General features: G+C 40.1%; 1 protein-coding gene across 5 annotated transcripts; it reads left to right on the forward strand.

Moving 5' to 3' along the window:
* Positions 1-1,590: 1,590 nt before the first annotated feature.
* Positions 1,591-27,908, forward strand: LOC124084971 (phytanoyl-CoA dioxygenase, peroxisomal). 5 transcript variants are annotated; one of them, XM_046432431.2, is made up of 11 exons: positions 1,591-1,759; positions 3,414-3,495; positions 5,612-5,834; positions 9,653-10,114; positions 13,975-14,085; positions 16,023-16,191; positions 19,391-19,472; positions 20,808-20,989; positions 23,526-23,675; positions 25,369-25,503; positions 27,582-27,908. In XM_046432431.2, exons 4-11 carry the CDS (start codon positions 10,008-10,010, stop codon positions 27,633-27,635), a joined length of 990 nt encoding a protein of 329 aa, XP_046288387.1. In that variant the 5' UTR covers positions 1,591-1,759; positions 3,414-3,495; positions 5,612-5,834; positions 9,653-10,007; the 3' UTR covers positions 27,636-27,908. The 5 variants fall into 5 exon arrangements, with proteins under 5 accessions (XP_046288387.1, XP_046288388.1, XP_058431134.1 ...); XM_046432432.2 differs by having other exon boundaries at positions 9,653-9,986; XM_058575151.1 differs by lacking the exon at positions 9,653-10,114.

The raw sequence follows: 27,908 nt of genomic DNA on the forward strand, positions 1-27,908 counted from the left end.
TATTTTGACACAGGGTCTTGCTAAGTTGCTTAGGTCCTCAATAAGTGGCTGAGGCTGGCCTGAAACTTATATCCTCACTCCTCAGCCTCTTGAGTCACTGGAATTTTAAGTATACACCACTGTGCCTGGCCCAGTTGATTACCTTCAATCATCTTTAAGGGGAAGATTTAACCTTCATAAATACCTGTATATATCTACAATTTCAATCATAAGAAACAGGTTTGGTGATTTGGGTTTGCTGGCATGTTGTACTCTTATTGGGATTTTATTACTTTGATTATTTCTGAGAATCTAATGATCAAAATGAAAATATAAAATTTATTGAATTAGTTTCCCATCTGAATATCATATGTATTCACTCTAGAAAAAATTTTAAAAGTCAGAAATAGAAGGAATTAAAAAAAAAACTTCCAGAATTCCCTTATTTAAAATACTGTTCTTTTCACAAATAATGTCTTGTTTATATCATTGAAATCATATTTTATTATAAAATGTATTGTCTACACTCTTGTGACCTTCAGTTTTAATGACTGAGTCATGTTTCATTGAGTGGATGTAATGTCATAGTTAGTTTTTCTTCCATTACTATACATCTTGTGACCTTTATTAATGTTTTGGACCTGAAGTTTTTCAAACATTTTAAGATCATTTTCTTAAAGACCTATATTTAGAAGTATTGGATCAAAGAGTATGAACATTTCTTGGGTTCTTGGTACATAATGTTAGGTCGTAATATAAAATTTGGACTTATTTGGTACCTTTTTCTCCTATAGGTATACTTTGAATAATAATGTGCTAAGCCTAGAACAGAGAAAATTTTATGAAGAAAGTAGACTTCTTGTTATTAGAAATCTAGTATCTGATACTTATATTCAACACTTTAGGTGCAGCAATACTCTTGCTTATTTTACAAAAAAAATGTGTTATGGTAGTTATGTTATTTGCAGAGAAATGGGTGGAACTGGAGGACATCATGTTAAGTGCAGTAAGGCTGACTCAGAAAGTCAAGGATTATTGTTTTCTTTCATATGTGGAAACTAGAGAGAAGCAAAGGGGAAAAGGGCCTTGCATTCACAAGGCCATGGGTTTGATCCCCAGCACCACACACACGCAAAAAAAGTCTCATGAAAATAGAAGGGAGATCTGTAGAGTACAGAAAGGGGCCCATGGAATGGAGGTAGGGAGGGATAGGAGAGGTGCTAGGGAATGAAATTGACTAAAAGATGCTCTGTGTAGGTATGAATATATCACAATGAATCTAAACATTGTGTATAGTTGTGATTTATCCATAGAAATTTATAAAATATGAATTACATATTTTATTTGTAATAGGAATATAAAATTAGATTCGCCTCTGCATGTTCGGATATTTTTGAATGACGTGTTTTTTTAGGAATTGTCTAGGAGAATGGGAACCTAGCTAGGAGACCATGATTTCTGAGTTGGCCATTTTCTCCTTCCCCCCTCTACTAGGCCTGAGGGCTGACTTGGTAGAAACAGCTCCTGAATCTGCAGCTATTTGCACAAGACAGGGTCAACCAGGGGCTTAGAGCAGAGGTCATGACATTGTTTGTATATTTAATTTTCTAGGGTTGAATTTAAAAAGATCTGCTGAGAGGAGTCTAAACCAGTAGGACTGATGGTAATGAGAGATGTGTCCATTGCGAAATCAGAATATAGTCCAAGTGAGAAAATAATCTTGAAGATCCAAGATTTTCAGGAAGATAAGGAGCTCTTTAGATTCTGCACTCTCCCAGAGGTTAGAGACTGCTCTTGTTTTGGGTTTCTCCTTCATAGGCAGCCTGCAGGTCTGCCCAAGATCTGCTGGTTGTACTGAATCTAACCCCTTTCTACACATGACACTAGAGTAGTGGGTCTCAGTTGGAGGTGATTTTGACCCCCAGTGGATATTGGCAATGTCTCAAGACTTTCCTGGTGGTGACAATAGCAGGATAGGTTTGCTAGTGGCTTCTAGTGGGTAGGAGTCAAGGATGCTCCTAAAGGGTCCCAAGATCCTATGAAGCCCTCTCCCCAAGGAATTATCCCACCCAAGATACCAATAGCACCAAGACCAAGAAGCATTGCTATGGAGTGTCTTAATCTTTTTTTTTTTTTTTTTTTTTTTTTTTAGGAAAGACAGGAATTCTGTGTTAAAAAGAGAAAGAGCCCTTCTAAGACTCAATATCAGCAGTGGTGAAATTGTGAGACTGTTATTTGTAAATCTATTGACTTTTGTCTTTTTGTTTTGTGAATCTGGTCAGTGGAGTTATGAATTTGCTTTTGAATTTAAATTAGTTTTTATTTAATTTTTTTTAAATTTGTGGTACTAAGGGGCACTTTATCACTGAACTACACTCCCAACCTTTTTATTCTTCATTTTGAGATATGGGTTATGCTGTGGTTGAGGTGGGCCTTGAATTTAGGATTTTTCCTGCCTCAGGCTCTAAAGCAGCTGGGATAACAGGCATGCATCACTATGTCTGGCTTAAAATGTTTTTTTAAACAAATTATATTATAATTAATAGTAATTCATATTTCTAAAAATACCCAAGCAGATCTCTCTATCCAGCCTCAGACTTTCTGTATAGCATTATGGAAAATCATAATCAGATGCTGTCAGAGTGTTTGACTCCTGGAGACAGACTTCACAGATAAATCACTTGTGATATACTGCCCAGCACCCTGGAGTAGAGGCCCAGGGAAATGGTTCCTGACCATCAGTGCTTCCCACCCCAGTGCTGTGATGGGAATGGAAGTCTGCAGGTGGATCACAGAATCACTTGAAGCCGGAACCATCTCATGGTGGATGAAGCACTACCATCCGTGATGTTCAGATTTCCTACTTTCCTTTCTTCTCAGGAGACTTAAAATCCATGGGGACAGGGACCTCCTTTTCTTATTCATTCTTTGGCCCCTTACTGGCCTTTACTCTGCTTGGTTCGTGGACCTTAGGGAAGAATTTGTTGAGAAAATGGGCAAGGTCCTCTGAGCTAGGGTTCTGCTTTCTATTGAGCTACTGGTGACAGCACAAAGTCATGGCCCTTCTTATGCAGGGTCTCCAAGGAGGAGGGAGACACTGCCTTCTGCCTGGGCCACCCTCGGTGGCTTTGGTTAGTAGAAGAGCTGATCCTGGGTAGTTGATACCTCCTAGATACTCTTATCTTTCTGGTAAGGCAAAATAAAAAGGTTATACTTCAATTATGCTCAAAAACATCCCATTGAGTTCGGAGTGCTGGAGATTTAGAATGATTTCCAAATACAAGGTTTTCATGCTTTGTTGGCAGTATTGTGAAATACCAATTAGTTTTCACACCATTACGATTTTGATTTCTGTGTGGATGGTGGCACTTTCACCACTTGCCTTTACTTCTGATTTCTAATGAAATCCCCAACTTTCTTCTCAATTTTCTTAGAGTCTGAAGTATGTGGAGTGCTTCACTGGACCCAATATTATGGCCATGCACACAATGCTGATAAACAAACCTCCAGATACTGGTAAAAGGCTTTTATTTGTTAAAGAGAGGCAAGAAAAAAGATTGTTTAATTAACATAGGTAAAGTTGATATTCTATCCTGGTCATGTGTGCAACTTTCAAACTGTGGGGACTGAATGTGCATGCTTTTGTATAAGTCTTAATAGCTGATGTTATATCAAATCTAAATGAAATAATGACTTTAGATGTTGATTTTAGGGTTATTGCTAAATTTTCAGATCACCTGCTCCCCAAAAAAGCAGTTTAACAATTGTGACTGTTCTTATATCTTAGACTCATTCTATTCAACATCTCTGATCTTCATCAGCCATTCTTAGGATATCAAAAAATCTGTGTTCCTGATCTGAAGCCATCATTATTACTAACAGAATGAAAGTAGTTACTACAAGTCACACTCAAGTCCTCATATTGCTTTGTGCTTGCCAAAAACTAGATTCTAAATCCTCACAGACACACTGAGTCTGAAGTAGATCCCAGGTGCATGCATTTTGGTACTCATCCCCAGAGATTTTACTACAGGTGGCTCTCTGACCTCACTAAGAGATTTTTTTTTTTTTTATACCAGCAGCAGAAATCAGCCATGAAAGGACTTTATTCTTTTCTATTCTTTATTCCTTCTGACAGCTGGGAAAAGTTTATGGGATAGGAGTAAAGCCCAGTGTCACTAAATGTCTTCCTCCATGGGTGATATGAGGTAGTCTGGGAATCAAGTTCCAAGAGCAAAGCTGGGGAAAATGACTGTATGGTCAGTGGTTCTGACTGGTCACTGATGATACACAGAACACCTACTGCTCTGTAAAGTAAGACCTATAAGGAAGCTGTTTTGGGCATCAGCCACTTTGAAGGGGACCTCAATTTTGACTCTATAACATTCTCTTCAACTTAATTCATCCAACATTTTTTTTTTGTTTGTTTTTAATCCTTACTGCATACTAGCTAGCTCTGTTCCAAATCCAGAGTGACAAAGGAAAAAGACACAACAGGGATGATGGGGTATATGCAATTTACTAGGAAAGAGTGTAAGCTCCCAGCACTAGTAACTCAGAAGAAAGTATAAGCCCCTGTTGACTGCTATTTTTGTTTGGTGCTGTTCTCTTGGGAATGATTTTCCATGGTGTTTGATGTGGTTGTATTTTACAGGTGCAGGTCAGTGCTTTTTAATTTAGGAATAGGATAAAACTTGTGAGGTTTACTCATATAACAGGAAACCCATACAATCCAAAGGGACAAGGCATAGTTGAAAGAGCTCATCAAACTATTAAAATGTACTTATTAAAGCAAAAAGAGGGAATTGGAAAGGGGTATATATCCCCCAAAGTTAAACTTAAAATAACCCTTTTTACTCTAAACTTTTAAATTTGGATTCATCAGGGCTTAGTGCTGCAGAAAGGCATATGTGTCAGGTCATCGTCCAGTAGCTCAGTTTATTTCTGAAATGCACACAACTGTTATAAGGTTCTTGTGGGGAGTGCCTGTCACTCATATATAAGCAAGACAATATCCATAAGTCAATCATCTTCTGCCTAATGTAACCGCATTGTTAGGAAACTGTAAATATTGCTGTCGTGGTAGAAAGCAATCTGGAAGGGTCTTTGGCCCTTACTGAGTCTGGGGTTTCATGCCCTGAAGCCTCTGACTCTTGGTTTCCTGGCCTGGTAGTTTGGCAACGCTAACCACAAGTGCTGAGGATGTGGTTTCAGGCCTAAAGGAACGTGGATATTTTAGGCACTTCTGAGCTGCTCATAGCTGATAGCTGAGACTGAAAGTTACTCCAACACACATCCTAGGCAAATCCTCCACCACTAGGCTACATCTCCATTCTTTTGTAAAAATCTTAATTTCAGATGGGGTATTGGTAAGTTTGCTTAGGCTGCCCTGAACTTGTGATGCCTGGTCTCAGCCTCCCAAGTAGCTGGGATCACAGGTGTGTACCACTGTACCTGCAGGATGTGATGTTCAAAACCCAGACATATGACAGACTTTTTCATTAGTTTTAATTTAAGAAACTCTTTCTCTTGGTAGAAGTCAGAGAACCCTTGCTGTCCCTGCCAAGTCATACACAAAGCATTGGTTTCTTCCTCCACTATAGACTGACTGTGCCTGTCTTATGTGTTCCAGGGTGGAGTTAACCCCATGTCCCATGGGATCCAGGACTATGACCAAGACCATGCCTGAGTGCACCTTGTGATGGAGAAGGGAGATGCTGTTTTCTTTCACCCATTGCTCATCCATGGATCTGATTGGAACCAAACTCAAGGATTCCAGAAAGTATGCATCCACGTTGTTCCAGTTTTGAAAGATGAATGGGTTCGAAAGAGAAAATCATAGGTACATGTAAAAGGTAACATGTAAAAGATTTACAACTTTTCACTAGACTGTTTTATCCAATTTACTTACCAGGAAGTATATTTGCCTTCCTTGTGCTTTTTTTTTGCTCTACTCAGTCAGAAGTCAGGTACCCCTAGGATTCTAAATCAGTTACTTTTAAATCTCGGTCATTGTGAAATTGCTTCAGAGTGTCTCACCTTGTAGCGCACAGCCCCGTGGCTGAAATACTAAAATAGCATGTTAACTTAGCAATTTTTCTATATTTTCAATGATTATGTGTTCTGGAAAAATACTTACCATTTTTACATGGTTGTAAAAGTGCACACTTTTCCTTTTCCTTTGCCTGCTATGGTTGTGCATGACATTGGAGCCTGCACAAGAAATGTAATCTGTACTCCAGAAGTTTGAAATTTGGTACGAAGTAGAAGGTCCTTTTGACAGGTGTGATCGCCTTAAAATAACTAAGTCATGACAAAGAAGGTGAGTTTTAGCTATCGTTTTTCCGCTTAGAACTGTTTATACTTTTTTTTTTTTTTTTGGGTCTGGAAAAAGGAGAACTAAGTAACCTCAGCCTTATCTTCAGCAGGAAACAAGCTGGGTAATAATATCAATGTGTTGACCCCTAAATGTCACTTCTGATTGAGAAGTGTGCTTTGTTCATAGATATATACCCAGGATTTCGAATAAATCCTGATTGTATAGTAGATGCACAATACATATGAATCAAGAGACTGGAAGAACTGAAGGGCAGTATTAGCAAGATCAAATGAAATCCATGGGCTGAGTCCTTTGTCCATTGACATCATGGCAGAATATGAACAAGCAATGAGCGAGCAAAAAACCAGGTGGAATTGCTCTCTGGAATCTGACTGGATTGCCTAATGGAAATATTAATCATAGGCGTGCAATACTGCACCCAACCAGACTTTGATTTACAAACTGCCAGGCCCCTCCATGGCATCCTAAATCTGTCTCTTTGTAGGTCATCCTCTCCCTCCAGCCCCTCAGCTAAATCCTAATTAAGAAATTACAAAAAAGGAAATTTAACTAGCTGTGATATTTACTTTTTTAAGGTATATATAGGACAGGGGGCATAAGTACCTAAGTAACAGATCTTGACATTGTTAAGCTTAAGTTTTCTCAATGAGTGTATATCTCCAAATCCTAAAAAGAAATGTACCACCCTGTGGTTCATCATCTTAGTCATAAAAGTTTGTTACCCAGTCAAATTTGGAATAAGTTATCACTGCAGTGGCAAGTTATATGAAAGCTGAAATTATCTTGAGAAAGAACATAGCACACTTTATTGGGTAGAGTTAATTTTGCAGTGCAATGAACTTAATGACTTCTTCAACCCAGCAACTCTCCTTCAAAAACACAATATCTTTTCCTTTGTTTCTAAGGAATGTAGACAAGAATAACTTCCCCTGTATTTCCTATTAAGCAGGGTAATTGAAAGCCTTTAGCATTTATGAATGAAACCTAAGCTGTTTCGAGGAACAGGGACATTTTAAGATACTTTAGCCTGAATCGGGAGTGAGCCTGGACTGGGGATTAATTCCAATATAGCATTGTATTTTTTATACCACTTGAGGGCAGCAAGGAGATATAGCCCTTATTTTAAAAATTCTAGTGAAGACTTCATTAAGAAAGAAACAGCCTAGTGCCTTTCCTGTCATTCTGCTCAGCACAGGTTTTCCTACGTCTTGTGTTTCCACATTTGTTATTTTCTTAGCCACATATGCAAAGGAGTGAAGGCAAGAGAATCATTAAGAGGGCCTAAGAAAACTGGTTCTAGAATGGTAGGAACTAAAATGTAAATAAGGAATGCCAGTGCAAACAGCATGCAGAGGGCACTGCTTTGATCTAGAATAAACTTTCAACTAGTTGCAGCATAATTTGTTCCTCCTGCCTGGGCCTCCTCAGTTGTTATGATTACAACCACATGTGCAGACATCCTACTCAACTGCTATTGACAAACCAAACTTCACCAGGGCAAAGAGCACACTTTATCATTCCCCGTGTGCATCTGTGAGTGGAAGCCAACTCTTCTGTCAGGAACATGCATTTCTCATCTCATCTGTGTCCCTTCTATCCATTAGTTCACATAGCAATTTGTAGGCACCCACTCTGTAGTGGGAAGGGGAATGACAGCAGGATGACTAGGGCTGTTTTTCACCCATGTGCACCCTCCTTGTGAAGGGTGGGAGCAAACCTCTGCTGGAACATGAAGAGATGGGACAGGAATGCCGTGGCAGAATGAGGAGAAGCCTGGCTGCTCAGTGGGAGGAGATGTGTCCTGGCCTGTTCATTTCACCAGACAGTAATCCAAAAACTTATGCTCAAAGCACAAAATAAAACCATAACTTTCTTCTAAGAATCTTGGGACTCAGACTTGAGGAAAGTCAGAGGCCTTTGCTCACATAAATGTGCTTGGAGCTTCTTCCCTTTACTCCTGTGTTCTTTTTTATACATAAAATTGAGATAAAATATCTAATTAGCCATCTTATCGTTTTGTTTGTGTGTTTTCATCACTGGAGGTTGAACCAGTACTCTACAATTTAGCAACATCCTAGGCCATTTGTATTTTTTATTTCGAGACATGGTCTCACTAAATTGCCCAGGCTGACCTGGAACTTGCAATCCTCCTGCTTCTGCCTCTCCAGTCACTGGGTTTAAAAGTATGTGCTCCCACACCTGGCCATCTTAGCCATTTTTAAGTGAGTAGATCAGTGACATTAAGTACATTCACACTGCTGTGCAGCCATTGTCACCATCCATTGACTGAACTCTTTTCAATTTACTGAACTGACACATCAGCCCCAGTCAATGCAAATTCTCCTTTCCCATTTCCCCTAGCCAGGGCCACCACATTCTACCTCCTGGTTCTATGAATTTGGTTACTTTAGGGACACTCAGACACAAAGTATGTGTCTTTTCCTGACAGGTTATTTCACTTAGCACAGTGTCCTAGGTTCTTCCATACTATGGCATGTGTCAGAACGTCCATCCTTTAAAAAACTGAATAATATTCCATGGTATGTCTATATGGACCCCTGCTCATTGACTTCTCCATTGTGTGTTGCTTTCCTCCTTTCAGTGATTGTGAACAGTGCGGCTGTGAACATGAATGAGAACCTGCTTTCCATTCTTGTAGTATCTTTTGGCTTTCAATTCCAGAAATGAAATTGCTAGATAATATGGAAGTTCTTTTTTTTTCCCCCAGGGGGAGGGGGTGGTGGTGTGTTGAATTCAGGGGCACTTAATCACTGAGCCACATCCCCAGTCCTTTCTCTGTATTTCATTGGAATTTCAAAATTTATTTTATTTCCTTCTGTGAGCAGGACTCTAGACTCTGGGAACACAGGTGAGGAATGTCATGGGAAAGGCATAAAGAACCCAAAGGAGAAGGCCAAAGGGTAGGCCATTTTCCAGTGGCTGTTGTTCCCTCTGAAGAAACAGATAATATCTGATGGGCTGATGGTCATGGTGTACTATGGCACTGTCACCAAATTATATAAAGACTCCATTAAAGACATGATAGTAAGTTTACAAGGAACAACATTCTGGAAGTAACTCCATGCTAAAGAACCAATGAGAAAATGAGGGGAAGGAGAGAGCAGATGCAATGCCAATCATCTGCAGGTCTTACAACAAGATGTTACAAAGAGATCTTACAAAAGAACTTTTAGTTCTGTAAAAAAAAATTCAAATTTTGCTAGACTTTATCACAATTTTCTGGAAGCCATTTATTTAATACATTTAAGGGGGGGGGCAGCCAAACTAATATTTTGGGCTGGATTCGCACTAAATTAAATCTCTTTTGAACAGCACGATCGATTTTTAGGGATAAACCTTTGGATTTTAGCAGTGGAGAGAAGAGTTGCGAGGATGGTTGGTTGGTGATGGACTGAAGCTATGAAGTTAAGAGCCTTGCTCTGGTCCGCCAGCGAGGGTCCTGTGGATTAGAAACAGCGCGCAGGAGAAGAAGGAGCCCAGGTGCCAGGAACTTGCAATCCTGGCAATCCCAGCTGACCCGGGGGCCCTGGGAGTCTCTCCCCCGGGCCCGGGAGGCGGAGCCCCGGGAGTCGCGTGGGACCGCTGCGCCTTCCCTCTCTCGCCAGGAGGCGGGCGGCCCGGAAATGAAGTGGAGCCCGACCCTGTGGTGAGTGTCCTTGCAGCAGCCATGGAGCAGCAGCGCGCCTCAGCTCGCCTGCGGATTGTTCTGGGGCACCTCGGCCGTCCATCGGCCGTGGCCGTGGTATCCTTTGGGCTGGACTGGGCTCCCTCCAGGTGGAGCACAGCAGCCTAGTCCTTGGGGGAGGCCTGGGCCTAGGTGGTGGCCTCCAGGGCGCAGGAGGGACACTTCGCTTGCCCTTTTCGGCCCTCCGCGCTGCTATCCCTGCAAAGATTACATCTCAAACAGGCGCCCGGGAACGGGGTGGAGGCTGGATCTCTATGCTTTGGTGGCCCCCACCCCCTCAAAGACTTCTTTCCAGGCGATTGGGTACAGGACTGTCCTGGTTTCCGTGGCAGCTATCGCTTCGCTCCACCTTTCTGGTCCTTCTTAGGGCCGGCGGTGGGTCCCAAAAGAGGCCTTGCCAGAGTCAGCTGCTTTGTCGTTTTCTGCACTTAGTGTGCATGACCTCTGCGAGGGAATATCTGGAGACCAAGAAATGCCCCAGGACAATCACACAGAAGCATAGAGCTGACTGGAAGGGACTTAGAGGACAAGCCACTAGAATGGTGGAACCCTCTCTCAGCCTGTGCTTCAGGTTGCTCCCCTTGCTAGTGGAGCTCTGTGCTCTATGGCAGCCTCTGGTGACCTGGGGACCCTGGAAGAGTCTGCACTGGTGTCGGGAAAAGGACTTAGAATCCAGTGCCTGGGTTGTCCTTGAGTCTTCAGAAGTGAATGCCAGCCAGGATGTGTGTGCCAGGCTTGTAGGGGAGAAACAGACCCAGAAATGTGGTAGTGTGAATAGGATCCACAATTCAAATCGGTTTCTTGAACTACTTTTGCCTGCTCAGTTTAAGCCTTCTCATTCAGAGAGTGCTTTGGGAAGCTCTGTAGGAACTGCCTGGAGTTTTTCTTTAAGCCAGTAGCCTCTCTTCTGCTTTTTGTTAACATCCTGACATCTCTCCTAAGGTTGAGTCTAATAGCTGTGTCTTGGACTTTCAGTGTTTCTCTTCCCAGTGGGTTTCCAAGCAGCAACATGGAAGAACATTGCCATTTTAAACTTTGTCCATAGGACGGTAAAGTGGTAAAGAGACTCCAGGAGAGGATGTCAGCTCATTTTACAGTGAGAAACAGAGAATAGAAGAGATTAAAAATTTGAACTATTTAACTATACCAGTGTTTGTCATAGTGTGGTCCATGGACCAGTGGCATCTGCGTTCCCTGGGAATTTGTCAGAAGAACTTGTTAGAAAAGGACTTTTGCTGTGCAGGTGTAGCTCAGTGGGTTTAATTCAGTTGTAGAGGGCTTGCCTAGTACTGCAGGGCCCTGGGTTTCATCCCAGGAGTGGTGGGGAATGCAAATTCTAAGGCTCAATTCAGCTCAGACTGCAGAATCAGAATCTAGAGGTGTTGCCCTGAGGTCTCCTATATGTTCTATTTCTGATGCAGGCTAAATACTGAGAGTTGTGATACACTGGGACTGGATATATTTAGGAGTATAATTGGGATTTCTTGGTTCAGCCTCTCATTGCTTTGTTTTTCCTCTCTGTCATTCTGGGGATGGAACCCAAGGTGTGGTGCATGTTAGGCAAGTGTTCTACCACTAAGCTAAATCCCAACCCTCTTAATATATGTATATATTTTTAATTGGATTTTCTGACCCTGCTATAGCTGAGCTTAGAGATTAGTTTTTTGATGTTTTTTTTTTTTTTTTCCCATATCAGCATTGTTAAGTTTGGCTTTCAGTGATGATGAAATATTTCATGCCTGGATTGTGCAATATAGTAGCCCCAGCCACATGTGGCTATTGAGCCACTGAAATCAGTCAAATTAGGATGAGTGCAGGTGAGGGACTGCATTTTAACATTCAATTAGTTTCAGCTTAAATAGCCAGAGGTGCCTGGTCGCTATGATCTTGGACAACACTGACCAAGATTTATAGTGAATGTTTCCTTTAGTCTTAGACTTCTTAAAGACTTGTGGCAATTTTTCTCCAGCTTTCATTGTTTCTTAGAATGGTATATTTTGGAATAAGGACTAATCATTCTTGAAGTAAAACATGTCGCGCGTGCGTGTGTGTGTGTGTGTGTGTGTGTGTGTGTGTGTGTTTAAAGAAGGTAAGTTGAAATGGGAAATTAAAAACATGTAACTCATTATTCTACCAGTTAAATCATTTGTAAACTTTTGAGTGTTTTCCATTCATTTGCATATGACTATAAAGCTCCTGATATTCTCACCACCTCCTCAGATTATTGTGACAATGAGACAAAGTGATATAAATGAAAGGACTTAAAGCAGCAGTGTGTACCTGTCAGGGTGATGTGGGAAACCTGAGCACCTGGTGCGTTTAGGGAACTCCTTTCCTGTGAGAACCACCCCAGAGAAGGTAGTTGTTTCTTGACAAGTTTGACTCCCAAATTTTACTTTGTTCGCCTTAATTCGCTGGTTAGGTAGCTTCCCCCACTTCAGGGCCTATTGCCCCTGCCAGTTCTCATCCTCAGCAATTCCAGTAAGTAGATGTAATTTTAATTGGTTTCCTTACTATAAATGCTTTTCCAGTGTTAGCTTGGATATGATATACAATATAACATGTTGCCTGATTAAAATTTATTATACACATTCTCTATTTCCAGGATTGTTCTAATTAGTAGAATTGTGAATGCCTTTGAAGACTTTGACTTTAATTTTCTATATTTATTCTTAAATTCAGAAAGAAGGAAAAATACCAGAAAATGTATAATCTGAGTTTTGAAAATGGAACCACGAGTTATCACAGTTAAATTAGTTTGTAGTTAAGTTAAACTGAAATATTAGCTAATTTTTTGGTTTACAATATACATTTTTTTCTACTTTTTCTTCGTATCCTTCTTTTTCTTTTTCTTTCTTTCTCCTCCTCTTCCTCCTCCTCCTCTTCTTCCTCCTCCTCCTCTTCTTCCTCCTCTTCCTCCTCCCCCTCCCCCCCTCCTCCTCTTTTTAATATTTTTGAGTTGTGGCTCTTGCTATGTTGCCCAGGTTGTTTTGTACCCCAAGGCTCAGGCAATCTTCCTGCCTCAGCTTCCTGAGTAGCTGGAATTATAGAAGTGTGTACTACCACACCTGGCAGGTTTACTATCTTTTTCTGAGTGTGTATGTTGATTAAACCTATGGTGGTATACTACTGAACTGCCTCCCCAGTCCTTTTGATTTTTTATTTTGAGACAGTGACTAAGATGCTTAGGGCCTCCCTTAATTGCTGCGGCTGGCTTAGAACTTGTCGTCCTCCTCCTTCAGTCTCTTGAATCTCTGAGATTACAAGCCCACACCACTGTGTTCACTCAGGTTTATTATCTTCAATCACCTTTAAAGGAAAGGCCTGGACCCTCATAAATATTGTTATAGTCCAAATTCTATCTTAAGAGACAGATGATTTGTATTCGCTTGTTTGTTGAACTCTCATTTGGCTTTTGTTTACTTTGATTACTTCTGAGAATGTATTAAGTTGAAAATATAAAATTTATTGGATTAGTTCCCCAACTGAAAACCATATATGTGCACTCTACAAAAAGTTCAAAATCAGAGAAATAGAGGGAATTGTTTTAAAAAATCACCCAAAATTCTAGTATTCAAAGATAATCACTGTTTGGCAAAATGTTTTTTACTTTTTTTTGGTGTGTGTCTCAGCAGTCATCTTTTCACAAATAGTGTCATGTCTATGTCATTGTAATCATTTTATTATCATTTGAATTTTCCACACTCTTGTGTCCTTCAGTTTTAATGCTCCATCAAGTAGATATGTCAGTCATTAATTTTTCTTCCATTACTGTACATTTTGTGACCATTGTTAATATTTTGGACCTGAAGTTTTTCAAACATTTTAAGATCATTTTCTTAAAGACCTACACTAGAAGTATTGGATCAAAGATTTCTTGGGTTCTTGGTACATAATGTTAGGTTGTAATATAAAATTTGTACTAATTTGGTGCCTTTTTCTCCTGTAGGTATACTTTGGATAATAATGTGCTAAGCCTGGAACAGAGAAAATTTTATGAAGAAAATGGATTTCTTGTTATTAAAAATCTAGTATCTGATGCTGATATTCAACGCTTTAGGTGCAGTAATACTCTTGCTTATTTTACACACAAAAGTGTTTTATGTCAGTTATGTCATTTGCAGGGAAATGGGTGGAACTGGAGGACATCATGTTAAGTGCAGTAAGTAAGATTCAGAAAGTCAAGGGTCATTGTTTCCTTTCATAAGTGGAAACCAGAGAGAAACAAGGGGGTAAAAAGAGGTCTTATGAAAACAGAAGGGAGATCAGTAGAGTATAGGAAAGGGGTCCACGGGATGGAAGAGGGGAAGAAAAGGAGAGGTGCTGGGGAATGAAACTGACCAACTGATACTCTGTGTAAGTGTGAATATATCACAATGGATTCTACTATTAGGTATAATTGTAATAGAAGAATAAAAATTCATAAAATATGTATGTCATGTATGTGATGGGAGTACATGTTAGATTAGCCTCTGCATGTTCAGGTATTTTTGAGTGATGTGGTTTGTTGGGATGTGTTTAGAAGCATGGGCTCTGGAGCCAGAATTTCTGGCCTTAATCTCAGCTTTACCACTTAACATGGTGTGTCCCACAGACATTTTAAGGTCATTTTCTTAAAGACCTACAACTAGAAGTATTGGACCAAAGAGTATGAACTAAGTTTTCCATACCTGTGTGTATTCCTCTGTAAAATGGGCATAGTAATAGCACTGATCTGGCATTACTATTGGGACAAAATAAGGTAAAATATATGGAGAGCACTGTGAACAATGCCTGGTATAAGGTAGGTGCTATAGGAGTATTTGCTATTATAAGCCAAGCATCACTTATCAGAAAATTTGATATACGAATCATTGAGCACCAAGATGATGTCATAAGGGGAAAATTCCATGCCTGACCCATGTGATGGTCTTGGCCACAAAACAGATACACTAAAAACATTGTATAAAATTACCGTTATTACCAGGAGCTGGAATAACAGGCATATGTCACAAGGCTTGGCCTAAATTAGGGTTTGTTTTTGTTTTTGAAATTATTCTTCTTTAAGGGTATTATATGTATGTATATAATATATATATTTTATATATATATAAATATTTTATATATATATATATATATATATATATATATATAAATAAATAAAATCGTTAAGCTATGTGTATAAGGTATACGGGAAGCATGAAGTAATTTGGGGATGAGACTTAGGTGTCATCTCCAGGACATCTCATTATTATTTTTGTCATTAAGATTATTATTTTCAGCCAGGCGAGGTGGCACACACCTGTAATCCCAGTGGCTTGGGAGGCTGAAGCAGGAGGATCCTGAGTTCAAAGGCAGCCTCAGCAATGGCGATGCGCTAAGCAACTTAGCGAGACTTGTCTCTAAATAAAATACAAAATAGACCTGGGGATGTGGCTCAGTGGGCGAGTGCCCCTCAGTTCAATCTCCGGTACCAAAAAAAAAAAAAAAAAAAAGAAAGTTATTATTGTTTTTAGTGCTTGGGATTGAACCCAAGAAAACTTTACCATGAAGTTCCATTCCCAGTCCTTTGTATATTTAATTTTGAGACAGTCTTGAAATTGAATAGACTGGTCTCAAATTTACTATCCTGCAGCCTCATCTCTGGGATAACAGGCATGCTCTATCACAATCAGCTCATTATGTACATGTCAATATTCCCCAAACCAAAAAATACCTGAAATCTGAAATATTCTAGTTCTAAGTATTTCAGATAAGGGATGTTCACCTTATATTATTACAATGTAATCATGAAAATGTTTCCCTACTGGTGTGTTAAACAAAGCAATATTATCATTCTGGCAGTGGATTTCAGTTAGGAGACCACGATTTCTGAGTTGGCCATTTCCTCCTCCCTGCCTCACTAGGCCTGAGGGCTGACTTGGTAGAAACTGCTCCTGAATCTGCAGCTATTTGCACAGGGTCAACCAGGGGCTTAGAGCAGAGGTCATGACATTGTTTGTATATTTAATTTTCTAGGGTTGAATTTGAAAAGATCTGCAGACAGGAGTCGAAACCAGTAGGACTGATGATAATGAGAGATGTGTCCATTGCGAAATCAGAATATAGTCCAAGTGAGAAAATAATCTCGAAGATCCAAGATTTTCAGGAAGATAAGGAGCTCTTTAGATTCTGCACTCTCCCAGAGGTTAGAGACTGCTCTTGTTTTGGTTTCTCCTTCATAGCCAGCCTGGAGGTCTGCCCCAAGATCCACTGGTTGTCCTGGATTTAATCCCCTTCTACTCATGGTGCTAGCATTGTGGCTCTCAGATGGAGGTGATTTTGCCTCCCAGTGGATACTGGCAATGTGTGAAGACTTCCTGGTGATGATAACCTCATAGTGGGTGCACTAGTGGCTTCTAGTGGGTAGGGACCAAGGATGTTGGTAATGGGGTCTGACATCCTATGATGCCTTCTCCCCCAAGAATTATCCCAACCAAGATAGCAGTAGCACCAAGACAGTGAAACACTGCTGTGGAGTGTGCTAATTATCTTTTGTTAAGAAAGATAGGAATTTTGTGTTAAAGAGGAACAGCTGTTCCAAGACTCAATATCAACAGGGGTAAAATTGTGAGGATGTATTTGTAAATGTATAGACTTTTCTATTTGTTTCATAAATCGGGTTGATGGAATGAATTTGCTTTTAAATTCAAATTAGTTTTTTTTTTTTTAAATTTGTAGTTGTAAATGGATACAATACCTTTATTTTATTTATCTATCTTTATGTGGTACTGTGGATAGAACCCAGGGCCTCACATGTGTTAGGCAAGCACTCTACCACTAAGCTACAACCCCAACTCTTAAATTAGTTTTTATTTAATTTTATTTATTTGTGGTACTATGGATTGAACTCTGGGGCACTTTATCGCTGAACTATACTTTTTTTTTTTTTTTTAATTTTTTATTGTGGGTTGTTCAAAACATTACATATTTCTTGACATATCATATTCCACACTTTGATTCAAGTGGGTTATGAACTCCCACCTTCACCCCATACACAGATTGCAGAATCACATCAGTTACACATCCATTGATTTACAAATTGCCATACTAGTGTCTGTTGTGCTCCGCTGCCTTTCCCATCCTCCACCCTCCCCCCTCCCCACCTCTCCCCTCCCCTCCCCTCCCCTACTCTCTCTCTACCCCCTCCACTGTATAACCCTGAGGGTCTCCTTCCATTACCATGCAATTTCCCTTCTCTCTCCCTTTCCCTCCCACCTCTCATCCCTGTTAAATGTTAATCTTCTTCTCCTGCTCTTCATCCCTACTCTGTTCTTAGTTACTCTCCTTATATCAAAGAAGACATTTGGCATTTGTTTTTTAGGGATTGGCTAGCTTCACTTAGCATAATCTGCTCTAATGCCATCCATTTCCCTGTAAATTCTATGATTTTGTCATTTTTTAATGCAGAGTAATACTCCATTGTGTATAAATGCCACATTTTTTTTATCCATTCATCTATTGAAGGGCATCTAGGTTGGTTCCACAGTCTTGCTATTGTGAACTGTGCTGCTACGAACATCGATGTAGCAGTGTCCCTGTAGCATGCTCTTTTTAGGTCTTTAGGGAATAGACCAAGAAGGGGAATAGCTGGGTCAAATGGTGGCTCCATTCCCAGCTTTCCAAGAAATCTCCATACTGCTTTCCAAAATGCTCGCCAAAGCATTACAGGAAGAGGAAATGGAAAATAACAATGAAAACCAACAGTGGGAGGTAGGACAGTAAAGGGGGGGGGGAATAATCAAAGAGGAAAACAAACCATGTTTAGTAACAGAAATAAACAAATATGGCTGGAAGAACAACCCATATCTCAATAATAACCCTAAATGTTAATGGCTTAAACTCACCAATTAAGAGACACAGGCTAGTAGAATGGATCACAAAACAAGACCCAACAATATGCTGCCTACAGGAGACGCATTTGATAGGAAAAGACATACATAGGCTGAAGGTGAAAGGTTGGGAAAAATCATATCACTCATATGGACTTCGGAAACAAGCAGGAGTATCCATACTCATATCAAATAAAATAGATTTCAAGCCAAAGTTAATCAAAAGAGATAAAGAGGGACACTACATACTGCTTAAGGGAACCATACACCAACAAGACATAACAATCATAAATATTTATGCCCCAAACAATGGTGCAGCTATGTTCGTCAAACAAACTCTTCTCAAGTTCAAGAGTCTAATAGACCACCATACCATAATCATGGGAGACTTCAACACACCTCTCTCGCCACTGGACAGATCTTCCAAACAAAAGCTGAACTATACTTCTAACCTTCTTTACTCTTTGTTTTGAGAAAGAGTCATGCTGTGTTTGAGGCTAGCCTTGATTTTCCTGCCTTAGCCTCCCGAGGAGCTGGAATAACAGGCATATGTCACAAGGCTTAGCCTAAATTAGGGTTTGTTTTTGTTTTCGAAATTATTCTTCTTTAAGGGTATTATATGTATGTATATAATATATATATTTTATATATATATAAATATTTTATATATATATATATATATAAATAAAATCTAAGCAGTGCAGAAGGCACAACATGAGAAGCAGATTCTTTCTACTGAAGTTCTGTTTGCTGTGAGCTCTTTGTGCATTCTTCTGAAATTAGTTCCTGAATCCTCAAATGTATTTGTACGCTCCCACCTTTTAGCACCATGTTTTCCTAACCACTTGTTTAAAATGGGTTTGAAAGAGACTTTCCATATAGCACTCATGGAGAATCATAACCAGATGTTATTAGACAGTTTTACTCCTGAGGACAGATAGCACAGAATAAATCACCTGTGATGTCCCACCCCGCACCCTGGAGAGAAGGCCAGGGAAAATGGCCCCCAACCATCCCATGCTGTGATGGGATAGTTCCCACCTCCCATGCTGTGATGGGAATGGAAGTCTGCAGGTGGATCATAGATAGCACTTGAAGCCAGAACTATCTCATGGTGGATGAAGCACTATCATCCATGAAGTTCAGATTCCCTACTTTCCTTTCTTCTCAAGGGACTGAAACTCCATGGGGACAGGGATCTTCTTTTCTTGTTCACTCTTGGTTCCCCTCTGGCCATTACTCTGCTTGGTTCATGAACCTGAGGGAAGAGTTGTTGAGAGAATGACTACACTCGTTGGATTATTCTCCAGGCATGCTCAAAAAGTCATATTTAATTTGTAGTGTTGGAAATTTAGAATGGTTTCCAATTCTGAGGTATACATGCTTGGCAAGATTGCAAAATACCAGTTGATGTTTATACTGTTGTCATTTTGATTCTTGTGTGGACACTTTATGCCCCTTGCCTATACTTCTGATTTCCCATGAGGTTGTTTTTCTTCTTCTTTCTTTTCTTAGATTCTGAAGTATGTGGAGTGCTTCACTGGACCCAATATCATGGCGATGCATACAATGCTGATAAACAAACCTCCAGATACTGGTAAAGGGCTCTTACTTGTTAAAGAGAGGCAAGAAAATAAAAAAAGATGGTGTAATTAAAATATGTAAAGTTGTTGTTCCAGTCAAGTGTGTAACTGTCAAACTTTGGTTGAGTGAATTTGAGTGCTTTTATTTAAGTCTTAAAAGAGTTCATGTTATATCAATTTTGGAGTATGTGATAATATTTCAGATACTTTATTGCTAAATTTTCAAATGACTGGCTGTCTGAAGTGGCAGTTTAAGATATGTGACTGTTCTTATATCATAGACTCCTTCTGTTCAACATCTCTGATTTTCACCCACCATTCTTAACCAGGATCACACGGATTCTGCATTCCTGATCTGAAGATATCATTATTAGTAACAAGATGAAAGCTGTTACTACAAGTCACATTCAAGCCCTTGTGGTGCCTTGTGCTTGCCAAACCTAGATCTAAGTCCTCAGAGAGACACCGATTCTGAAGTTGATCCCAGGTGTCTGCCTTTTAATACCCGTCCCCAGAGATTCTACTGCAGGTGTCTCTCAGACCACATGGAGAGATTTTTCTGTAACAGAAAGAGAAATCAGCCATTAATGGCTTTATTCTTTTCTACTTTTAGTTCCTTCTGAGAGCTGGGTGATTTTTATGTGATAGGTCTGAAGTGCAGGGTTACTAAATGTCTTCCTCCATGGATGTCCTGCCTGGGGAGATGAAGTGGTTTGGGAACCAAGTTCTAAGCTCAAACTGGGGAAAATGTACCTGTGGTCAATGAATCTGACTGGATACTGACCGTACACAGGATGCCTGTGAATTAAGGCCTCTAAGGGAACTGTTTTTGGCATCAGCCACTTTGAAGCGGACCTCAAATTTTACTCTGTAACATTATCTTCAATTTAGTTGATCCAGCTTTTTTTGTTTTTAATTCCTACTGCCTACTAGCTCTGTACCAAATTCAGAGTGACAAAGGAATAAAGCACAACAGAGATGATGAAGTATATCCAGCTCCCTAGAAAAGAGAGTAAGCACCCAGCAACCAGAAACCCAGAAGAAAGTATAGATTCCAAGCCCCATGTTGACTGATATTTTTGTTTGGTTCTGTTCTCTTGGGACTGATTTTCCATAATGGAAACCACACAGTATTTGTTTTTTTTGCAAGGGAAGGTCAGTGTGTTATTTATTCAGGCAAAGAATAAGAATTGTGGGGCTGGGGATATAGCCCAGTTGGTAGAGTGCTTGCCTTGCATGCACAAGGCCCTGGGTTCAATCCCCAGCACCACACAGACACACAGACACATAACACAATAAAAATAAGAATTGTGAGGCTCAAGCTCTTTTTGACAGCAGGCTCATTTCAGGCAAGAAGACTTCCCGGCACCCTTTGCACCAGGATCTGCACTATTTCCCCTTCAGGCCCAGCAATCGCATTGTGTGTGCTTGGACCGCCATGGAGCACATTGACCAGAACAACGGCTGTCTGGCTGTCCTCCCAGGCACCCACAAACTTCCCCTGATGCCGCATGACTACCCCCAGTGGGAGGTAGGTCTGTCTGACCACTGAGTCTGGATCAGAATCTCTTTCACTGTTGTAATTTTACATCGGTGCAAAAAGCTTAGAAATGAGACTGCTTTCCTTTCTCAGCAAAGCACTGTCCTGAAATTTGCAATTAGGATCCGGGGGAGTTCAAGGACATAAGATCAAATATTCATTATATTTTTCTTTCATCATATGTGTGAAAGCCAGCTAGTTTGGGGACCTGGATCTGGAGGGGCCTAGGATCTGAGATGGCGAGGCCTGATGGCAGAGGTCAGACATCAACCCTTCAACTCTGGTGTGTGTGAAGTGCCCACTGACTGAGGCTCTCAGAGTAGAGGAAGGGAGGGAGGAATTGCCTCCTTGTCCCTGTGAGGACCAGCAGAGGCTCAGGGGTGGGAGGTGGTGACTGAGCTGAGCCTTAAAGGACAAGGTAGATTTTCTATCGCAAAAAGGCTCCTTGGAGGAATCAGAGTTATTGACAAGCGCAGATCTGACTGTGGAGTAGGAAAGATTGAAGGTTATCCCAGTTCTGATGGGCTGGGGGTAGAGGCACATTTTAGGAAGTAGGAGAGGGAGGAGAGCCTGGAAAGGTATGCTAGGACAGGATTAAAAAGCACTTTAACACTTGGAGGTTACATGAAGAAAATGGGGTTGTTCCCTTTTTAGGAAGCAGCAAGAGCTTGTAATTTCTAATAATATGGGGTTTTGTCATATAGATGGCACATATTTTCAGTGTATAATTTAATCATTTTGACACACATGTACCTGGTATCACAATCAAGAGGATATTTTCTACCTCCTGCCTCAGGTAAGAACTCACCTGCTTTCTGTTCCTATTTTTTAATTTGCATTTTATAAAATGTCGTGTAAAGTCTAATTAAGTGGCATATACTTTTTTTTGAGTAATTGCTGTTGCACAGCATAGGTATTTAGAGGCTCATGAAACCTGACTCATGTCTCAATAGCTTGTTCCTTTCCATTCCTGAGTAGTATTCCGTGGCATGGCTGAACAATGTTTGGTTTATCCATTCAAATATTGATGCTGGGGAGCTACTATGTGCTTCTGCATCCATGAATGATGAGGTCCTATCCATTCTTCAAGAACATGATCTCAGGTCTGGGGCATGATTCATGATTCCCAGGAGGTATAGGAGCTCAGAGGCAGCAAAACCAGAGAGCAGATCTCAGCCTTTTTGATGCCAGACCAGAAGATCCTGAAATCCCTGATGATGGTCCGAATGGAAAGGGCAGCTGTGGTGAGCAAGGAGACTGCGTCTTGTTTCTGTAGGATGTGAAGGCTGTGGCTTCAAGGGCTTTTCTCTCCGAATTCTTGCACTACTGATTGTGTTCTGTGGAAATATTTGAGTCTGAATCCCAATATAAAAGTGGAAATGGTGAAATTCATCAGTTAAGTTCTGGGACAGGCAAGGGTTGGTGCAATCCTAAGGAGGCTGTGGCTGATTGAGCAGAAGGGAATGGCGTCCAAGGCTATGGGAGCAGACTGGTGTCTGAGATGCTGTTGAGATTCACAGCAGTGGCAGTGGAAGGTCAGCTTAGCTTAGCAGGGGTCAATATGCACCTTGGCCAGGAAAGAAGGGCAGGGGGTCAAAGTCACAATGTGAAGCACAATGACAATGGTAATTGCCGAAAAGGATACTCTTAGCTGAGGAATGGGACCCTTCTGCCCAGAAGCATAAAGGCTCTTCAACTGTAGTCACTTCTCTTTTTAGTTTCTATAATAAAGACATACACATTTCCTAGAGTTCTGACTACTTTTGGAAATAGTTATCAACAAACACAGTATTTAAACTTACTATTCCCTTTTTATTCTGAATATGACATAAATCCTTTGAGCTTAGAAAAATTGAGCACATTCTCCACTTGGTTTGGGGAGAATAATTAGCCTCTCTAAAATACCCTGATTTATACAAGAATGATGTGAACAAAATTCTAGGTGAGGAGAATATCAGGCTGGGGCAAGGATGTTAAGATTGAAGGTGGAAATGCCTAAGAGAAAGGTGTTCACCTGCATTCACCACAAGAGGCAGAACTGATCTGATTATTTATAATTCAATGAGGAAGGGTAGGTAAAGTTCAACATTTTTTCATTTGGTCAAAAAACCCGTGAACTTATTATTAACTTGTGATTTTAATTTGTAGCATTGCTGGGGTTCAAACTCAGAGCCTTGCACATGCTAGGCAAGCCCTCCACCACTGAGCTATATCCTCTGCCCTTTATACAAATCTTAATTTGAGACAGAGTCTGGCTAAGTTTGCTAGTCTACCCTGAACTTGTGATGCCTGGCCTCAGCCTCCCAAGTAGCTGGGATCACAGGTGTGTAACACTGTACTCATAGCAGACGATGTTTAAAAACCCAGACATATCACAGACTTTTGCATTTTTTTTTAAATTTAAGATTTTAATTTTAAAGTCTTTCTCTTGGAAGAAGTCAGAGAACCCTTGCTGTCCCTGCCAAGTCATACACAAAGCATTGATTTCTTCCTCCAGTGTAGACTGTGCCTGTCTTATGTGTTCCAGGGTGGAGTTAACAGCATGTACCATGGGATCCAGGACTATGACAAAGACCATGCCCGAGTGCACCTTGTGATGGAGAAGGGAGACACCGTTTTCTTTCACCCTTTGCTCATCCATGGATCTGGTCGGAACCAAACTCAAGGATTCCGGAAAGTATGCATCCAGATTTTAAAAGATGGGTTCAAAACAGAAAGTCATTTGTATAGTAACATGTAAAGATTTATGACTTTTCACTAAACTGGATTGTTTTTTCCAGTTTACTTTCCAGAAAGTATATTTGCCTTTTAGTGCTTTTGTTTGTTTTGATTTTGCTCTACTCTGTGAGAAGACAGGTGCCCTCAGGATCCTAAACCTGTTGCTCTTGAATCTTGGTCATTTGTGAAATTGCTTCAGAGCAGTAGCTCACCTTGCAGTGCACAGATTCTGCTTTCTGAGGCAAAAACAATGGCTGAAATACTCAAATAATCACATTTGGAATTTATATTGCTCAGGGTAACTAGAACAAGAAGAAAATTTATCATATTATTATTGGGAAAATAGTATTGATCTGAAGCAAAGGTTCTGAATTGGCTGCTCAAAATGAGATTTAGCATGCAGCCATATTTATCCCCTTCCAATCTCATGTTTTAAATTAAATAATTTTGTCACATTTAAAATGGACAGAATTCCTCACAATTTCTCTGATTTCTCACTTCTCTCAAATTCAGCAGATCTCATAGTATTGTCGGTTCACTTTTCCCCAAGGTAACATGGTTGTCCATACTATTGAGGCTTCTTTAAGATTCAGTGGGGTTTCCCAATTTGTTCCCTGGTTCCCACTGATCCCTGTTTTAACCCTGAGTATAGGGTTGCAGACTTCATTTATTTATATTTGCACCAGGTTCACCAGGCCTGGCACAGGTTGATACAAGTTGGAACATTGCCTGAGGATGAAATTGAAGGGGCTACCAAAATCTCAGCCATCAAAATAAGTGGTGTTTTACTAAATCAATATTAATGCAAAACATCCATGCTGTCCTCAATGCCAAAAATTTAAGTAAAAGACAAGAAATACCTGCACTAGAACAACTCTCAAGTTGTGTAACTATGGGGGTGCAGGCACAAAGATGCAAATAGTGATGTCAGTTGTAGAATATTAATATTGAAATACTTCCATATTTTTCAGTTATTTTAATGTTCTGGAAGAATATTTATAATTATTTCCTAACAACTTGGATGTAGGAATATACAACAATTCTTTTTGCCTTGGGTCTTGATGTGGCTCTGCTTGGCACTGGACTTGCACAGAAATTTGAGGTTGGATCTGCACTTTAGAAGTTCAAAATTTTGGGCACAGCAGAAAGTTTTTATAAAAATTGCCATTTCTATAATAACCTGTCCCAAATTTTACTGGGTATCTAAGCTTTATGACTAAGAAGATGATGAACCACAGAGGGGTACATTCTTTTTTTAGGACGTGGAGGTATATGTTCATTGGGAAAACTTAAATGCTTAAAAATGTGAAGATCGGTTACTTAGGTAGTTATGCCCCCTGTCCTACATATACCTTTAAAAAGTAAATAGTATAGCTAGGTAAAAAAAATCTTTTGTAATTTCTTAATTAGCCTTCAGTTGGGGATAGGATGGAGAGGCTGACCTACAAAGAGGCAGATTTGGGATGCCATGGAGTGTTCTACCAGTTTAGATGTCAAATTCTGGGTGGAAGAATTGACTTTCTTTGTAGACCCTTTTGGGTCTGCTAGGTATAGAATCATGGAGAATTGGCTTTCTGCAAGGAGGAACTCCTAGCTTGGTTGTTGCATTCATGGAGTTCTTTTCTCCATTATCGATTGTTCACTCTGCACAGGCAATTTCCTGCCATTTCGCCAGCGCTGATTGCCACTACATTGACGTGAAGGGCACCGTTCAAGAAAATATCGAGAAAGAAGTTTTGGGAATAGCAGACAGATTGTATGGAACTGAAAGTGGCTTAAACTTTAAGGTACACTTGCATGAAAAAAATCAAGATGCCTGAAGTTTCTTGTTTTCATGTGCTTAATTCATTCCTAATTTAATTTAAAATTAAGGATAAGGGGAATTCTATATGCATAGGAGCAAACTTAAAGGTTTGGGACTTCAATCGGGCCTCCTTTCTTGGCAAAGTATATTTTTATTAGGAAATCCAGTCAGACTCCACAGAGCAGTTCTGGGGTCAGTGTTCCTTTCGGTAAATGTGCATCTGGAGTTTTATGAGAGGCATAATGTGCATGGAGCAGGGATGAATACATCTAAGGGGGCATTAGATAGTGTTTCATGTGCTTTCCTAATTGATACACATCACTTGGAAAGTGTCTGTTTTTAAGTGGTGGATATTCCATGATGCTGATGAGCAGAAGGCAAATTATCAATCCAGGGAATTAAATAAACATCTTCACTTTATATAAAACACACATTTTAGGCCCTGAATGAAGAAGCTCTTCCTATTTATGTTATTGGTATGAGATAATGATAATGCAGGCATGCCCCTTCCCTCAAGAGACTGAGAGTGATGATGACTCTGGGCCATCCAGGATGTTGTAAGGCTCAGCACATCAGAGGGATGCCACAGTGCCATTGCGAACCTTTGGAATAGCTTTCCAGGGTGGAGAATCTTGCTTCTCCTTTTAGAACCTACCAATATGTCCCTTGTCTAAAAATGCTCCATGATTGGGGATTCAACCAAGTGAAATATTGGAAAAATATTCAGAATATTAAACAATATTTGAAAAAAAATTGCATCTGTACTGAACATGTACAGACATTTTTTTCCTAATCATTATTTCCTACCTAAAAACTACCTCATGTTTCTATTGCACCAGGTGCTCTAAGTAATCTAGGGGTGATTTAAAATATATGGGAGGATGTACAGAGGTTATTTTATTGCGGGGATGTGAGCACCCATGAATTTTGGTAGCTGAGGGGTCCTGGAATGTACATTACATTTGAAGTTTGTGAAGGTTGTCCTGGATGAACACCACTATTTTAGTATCTCATAAGTTAGAGCTTATCAGATATATTTAGAGTAACAATAGAATAGAATAACAATACAAACTCATATAATTCTAACTTATAAAAACACTTCCATGGGGCTGGGGTTGAGACTCAGCGGTAGAGTGCTCACTCAGCATGTGCAAGCGCTGGGTTCAATCCTCAGCACCACATAAAAATAAATAAATAAATAAAATAAAGGTATTATGTCCAATTACAAATCAAAGAATTTGAAAAAACAAAAACACATCCATGTGCCATTTCTGATTTTCTTTACTAGAATGCAGTGAACACCTGCTGTAAAGGAGAAATTGGAGTCCCAGAGACTGGCCTAAGAAACAGAGCTAGATTTCAAGTCAGGCCTAATTTTGAAATCATTCTTTTCACCATACCTTGCTGTATGCTCAGCAATAAAAAAGAAACAAGAAATTAGAAGGTCTCAATTGCTTTATTAATAATTGCAGCAGGGTGCTTGTGGCACATGCCTATAATCCCAGCTACTTCACAGCTTGGCTGAGGCAGGAGGATTGTAAGTGAGGCCAGCCTCAACAACTTAGTGAGCCCCTGTCTCAAAATGGAAAATAAAAAGCCTGGGGATATAGATCAGTGGAGAGTGGCCCTGGGTTCCATTTCCAGTACCCCCTCCCCAGACCCAAGTAAACCAGTATCCGTGACACCATGTTCACTACTACGATCTCATCAGAGTTGCAACCTCAAAGTGGTTCAGGCAAGTAACAAAAAGACAAGCTGAGAGAAGGGTTGTAAACTGCTGTGACTGAGCATCACAGCCACCCTCCGTGGTGCATTACCTGGTACATTACTGTGATCAGGGAGGCCAAAAGCTTGAGGATCCACCGACTCCGTGCAGTTGGCATTGTTTTAATTGTTGGCAAGATAATTAATTGCAGTTTCAAAGCTTGTTTATTTATTAATCAATATAATAATCATAGCATTGTTTTCCGTTTTAAGCATTTGTAGAGCCTAGAAATCTCTTGTGGGGAATAGGCCAATGGATGTGTTCCACACACTCATTCTGTTTGGTATTATTTCCAGGATATTTGGATGTTTCGAGGCCGACTTGTGAAAGGAGAAAGAATCACCCTTTGAAACAGTCCTTGATTATAACTCTTTCAAAAGGAGATCAAAGAAACAAGGAGTCTAAGGAATATGTTTTCATATGGGATGATGTAATGTTTTCTATCACTTGGTATCAAAATCAAGACACATGCATTGGGAACTTCATTTTGCAGAGTTAATTTTGCAGTGCAGTGATGTTACTTTAGTGGAAGTAAGAACAGTAAAATGAAATATAACTGTTTTCAGAAAGACTGGTTTGGGGTTACAATCAATAAATGTGGCATATGATTTACGTATGTTCAA

This window comes from Marmota monax, unplaced genomic scaffold (assembly GCF_021218885.2).
Source record: "Marmota monax isolate L192 unplaced genomic scaffold, Marmota_monax_Labrador192_F-V1.1 WCK01_AAM20220418_F8-fsc00090, whole genome shotgun sequence".
Taxonomy (NCBI): Eukaryota; Metazoa; Chordata; class Mammalia; order Rodentia; family Sciuridae; genus Marmota; species Marmota monax.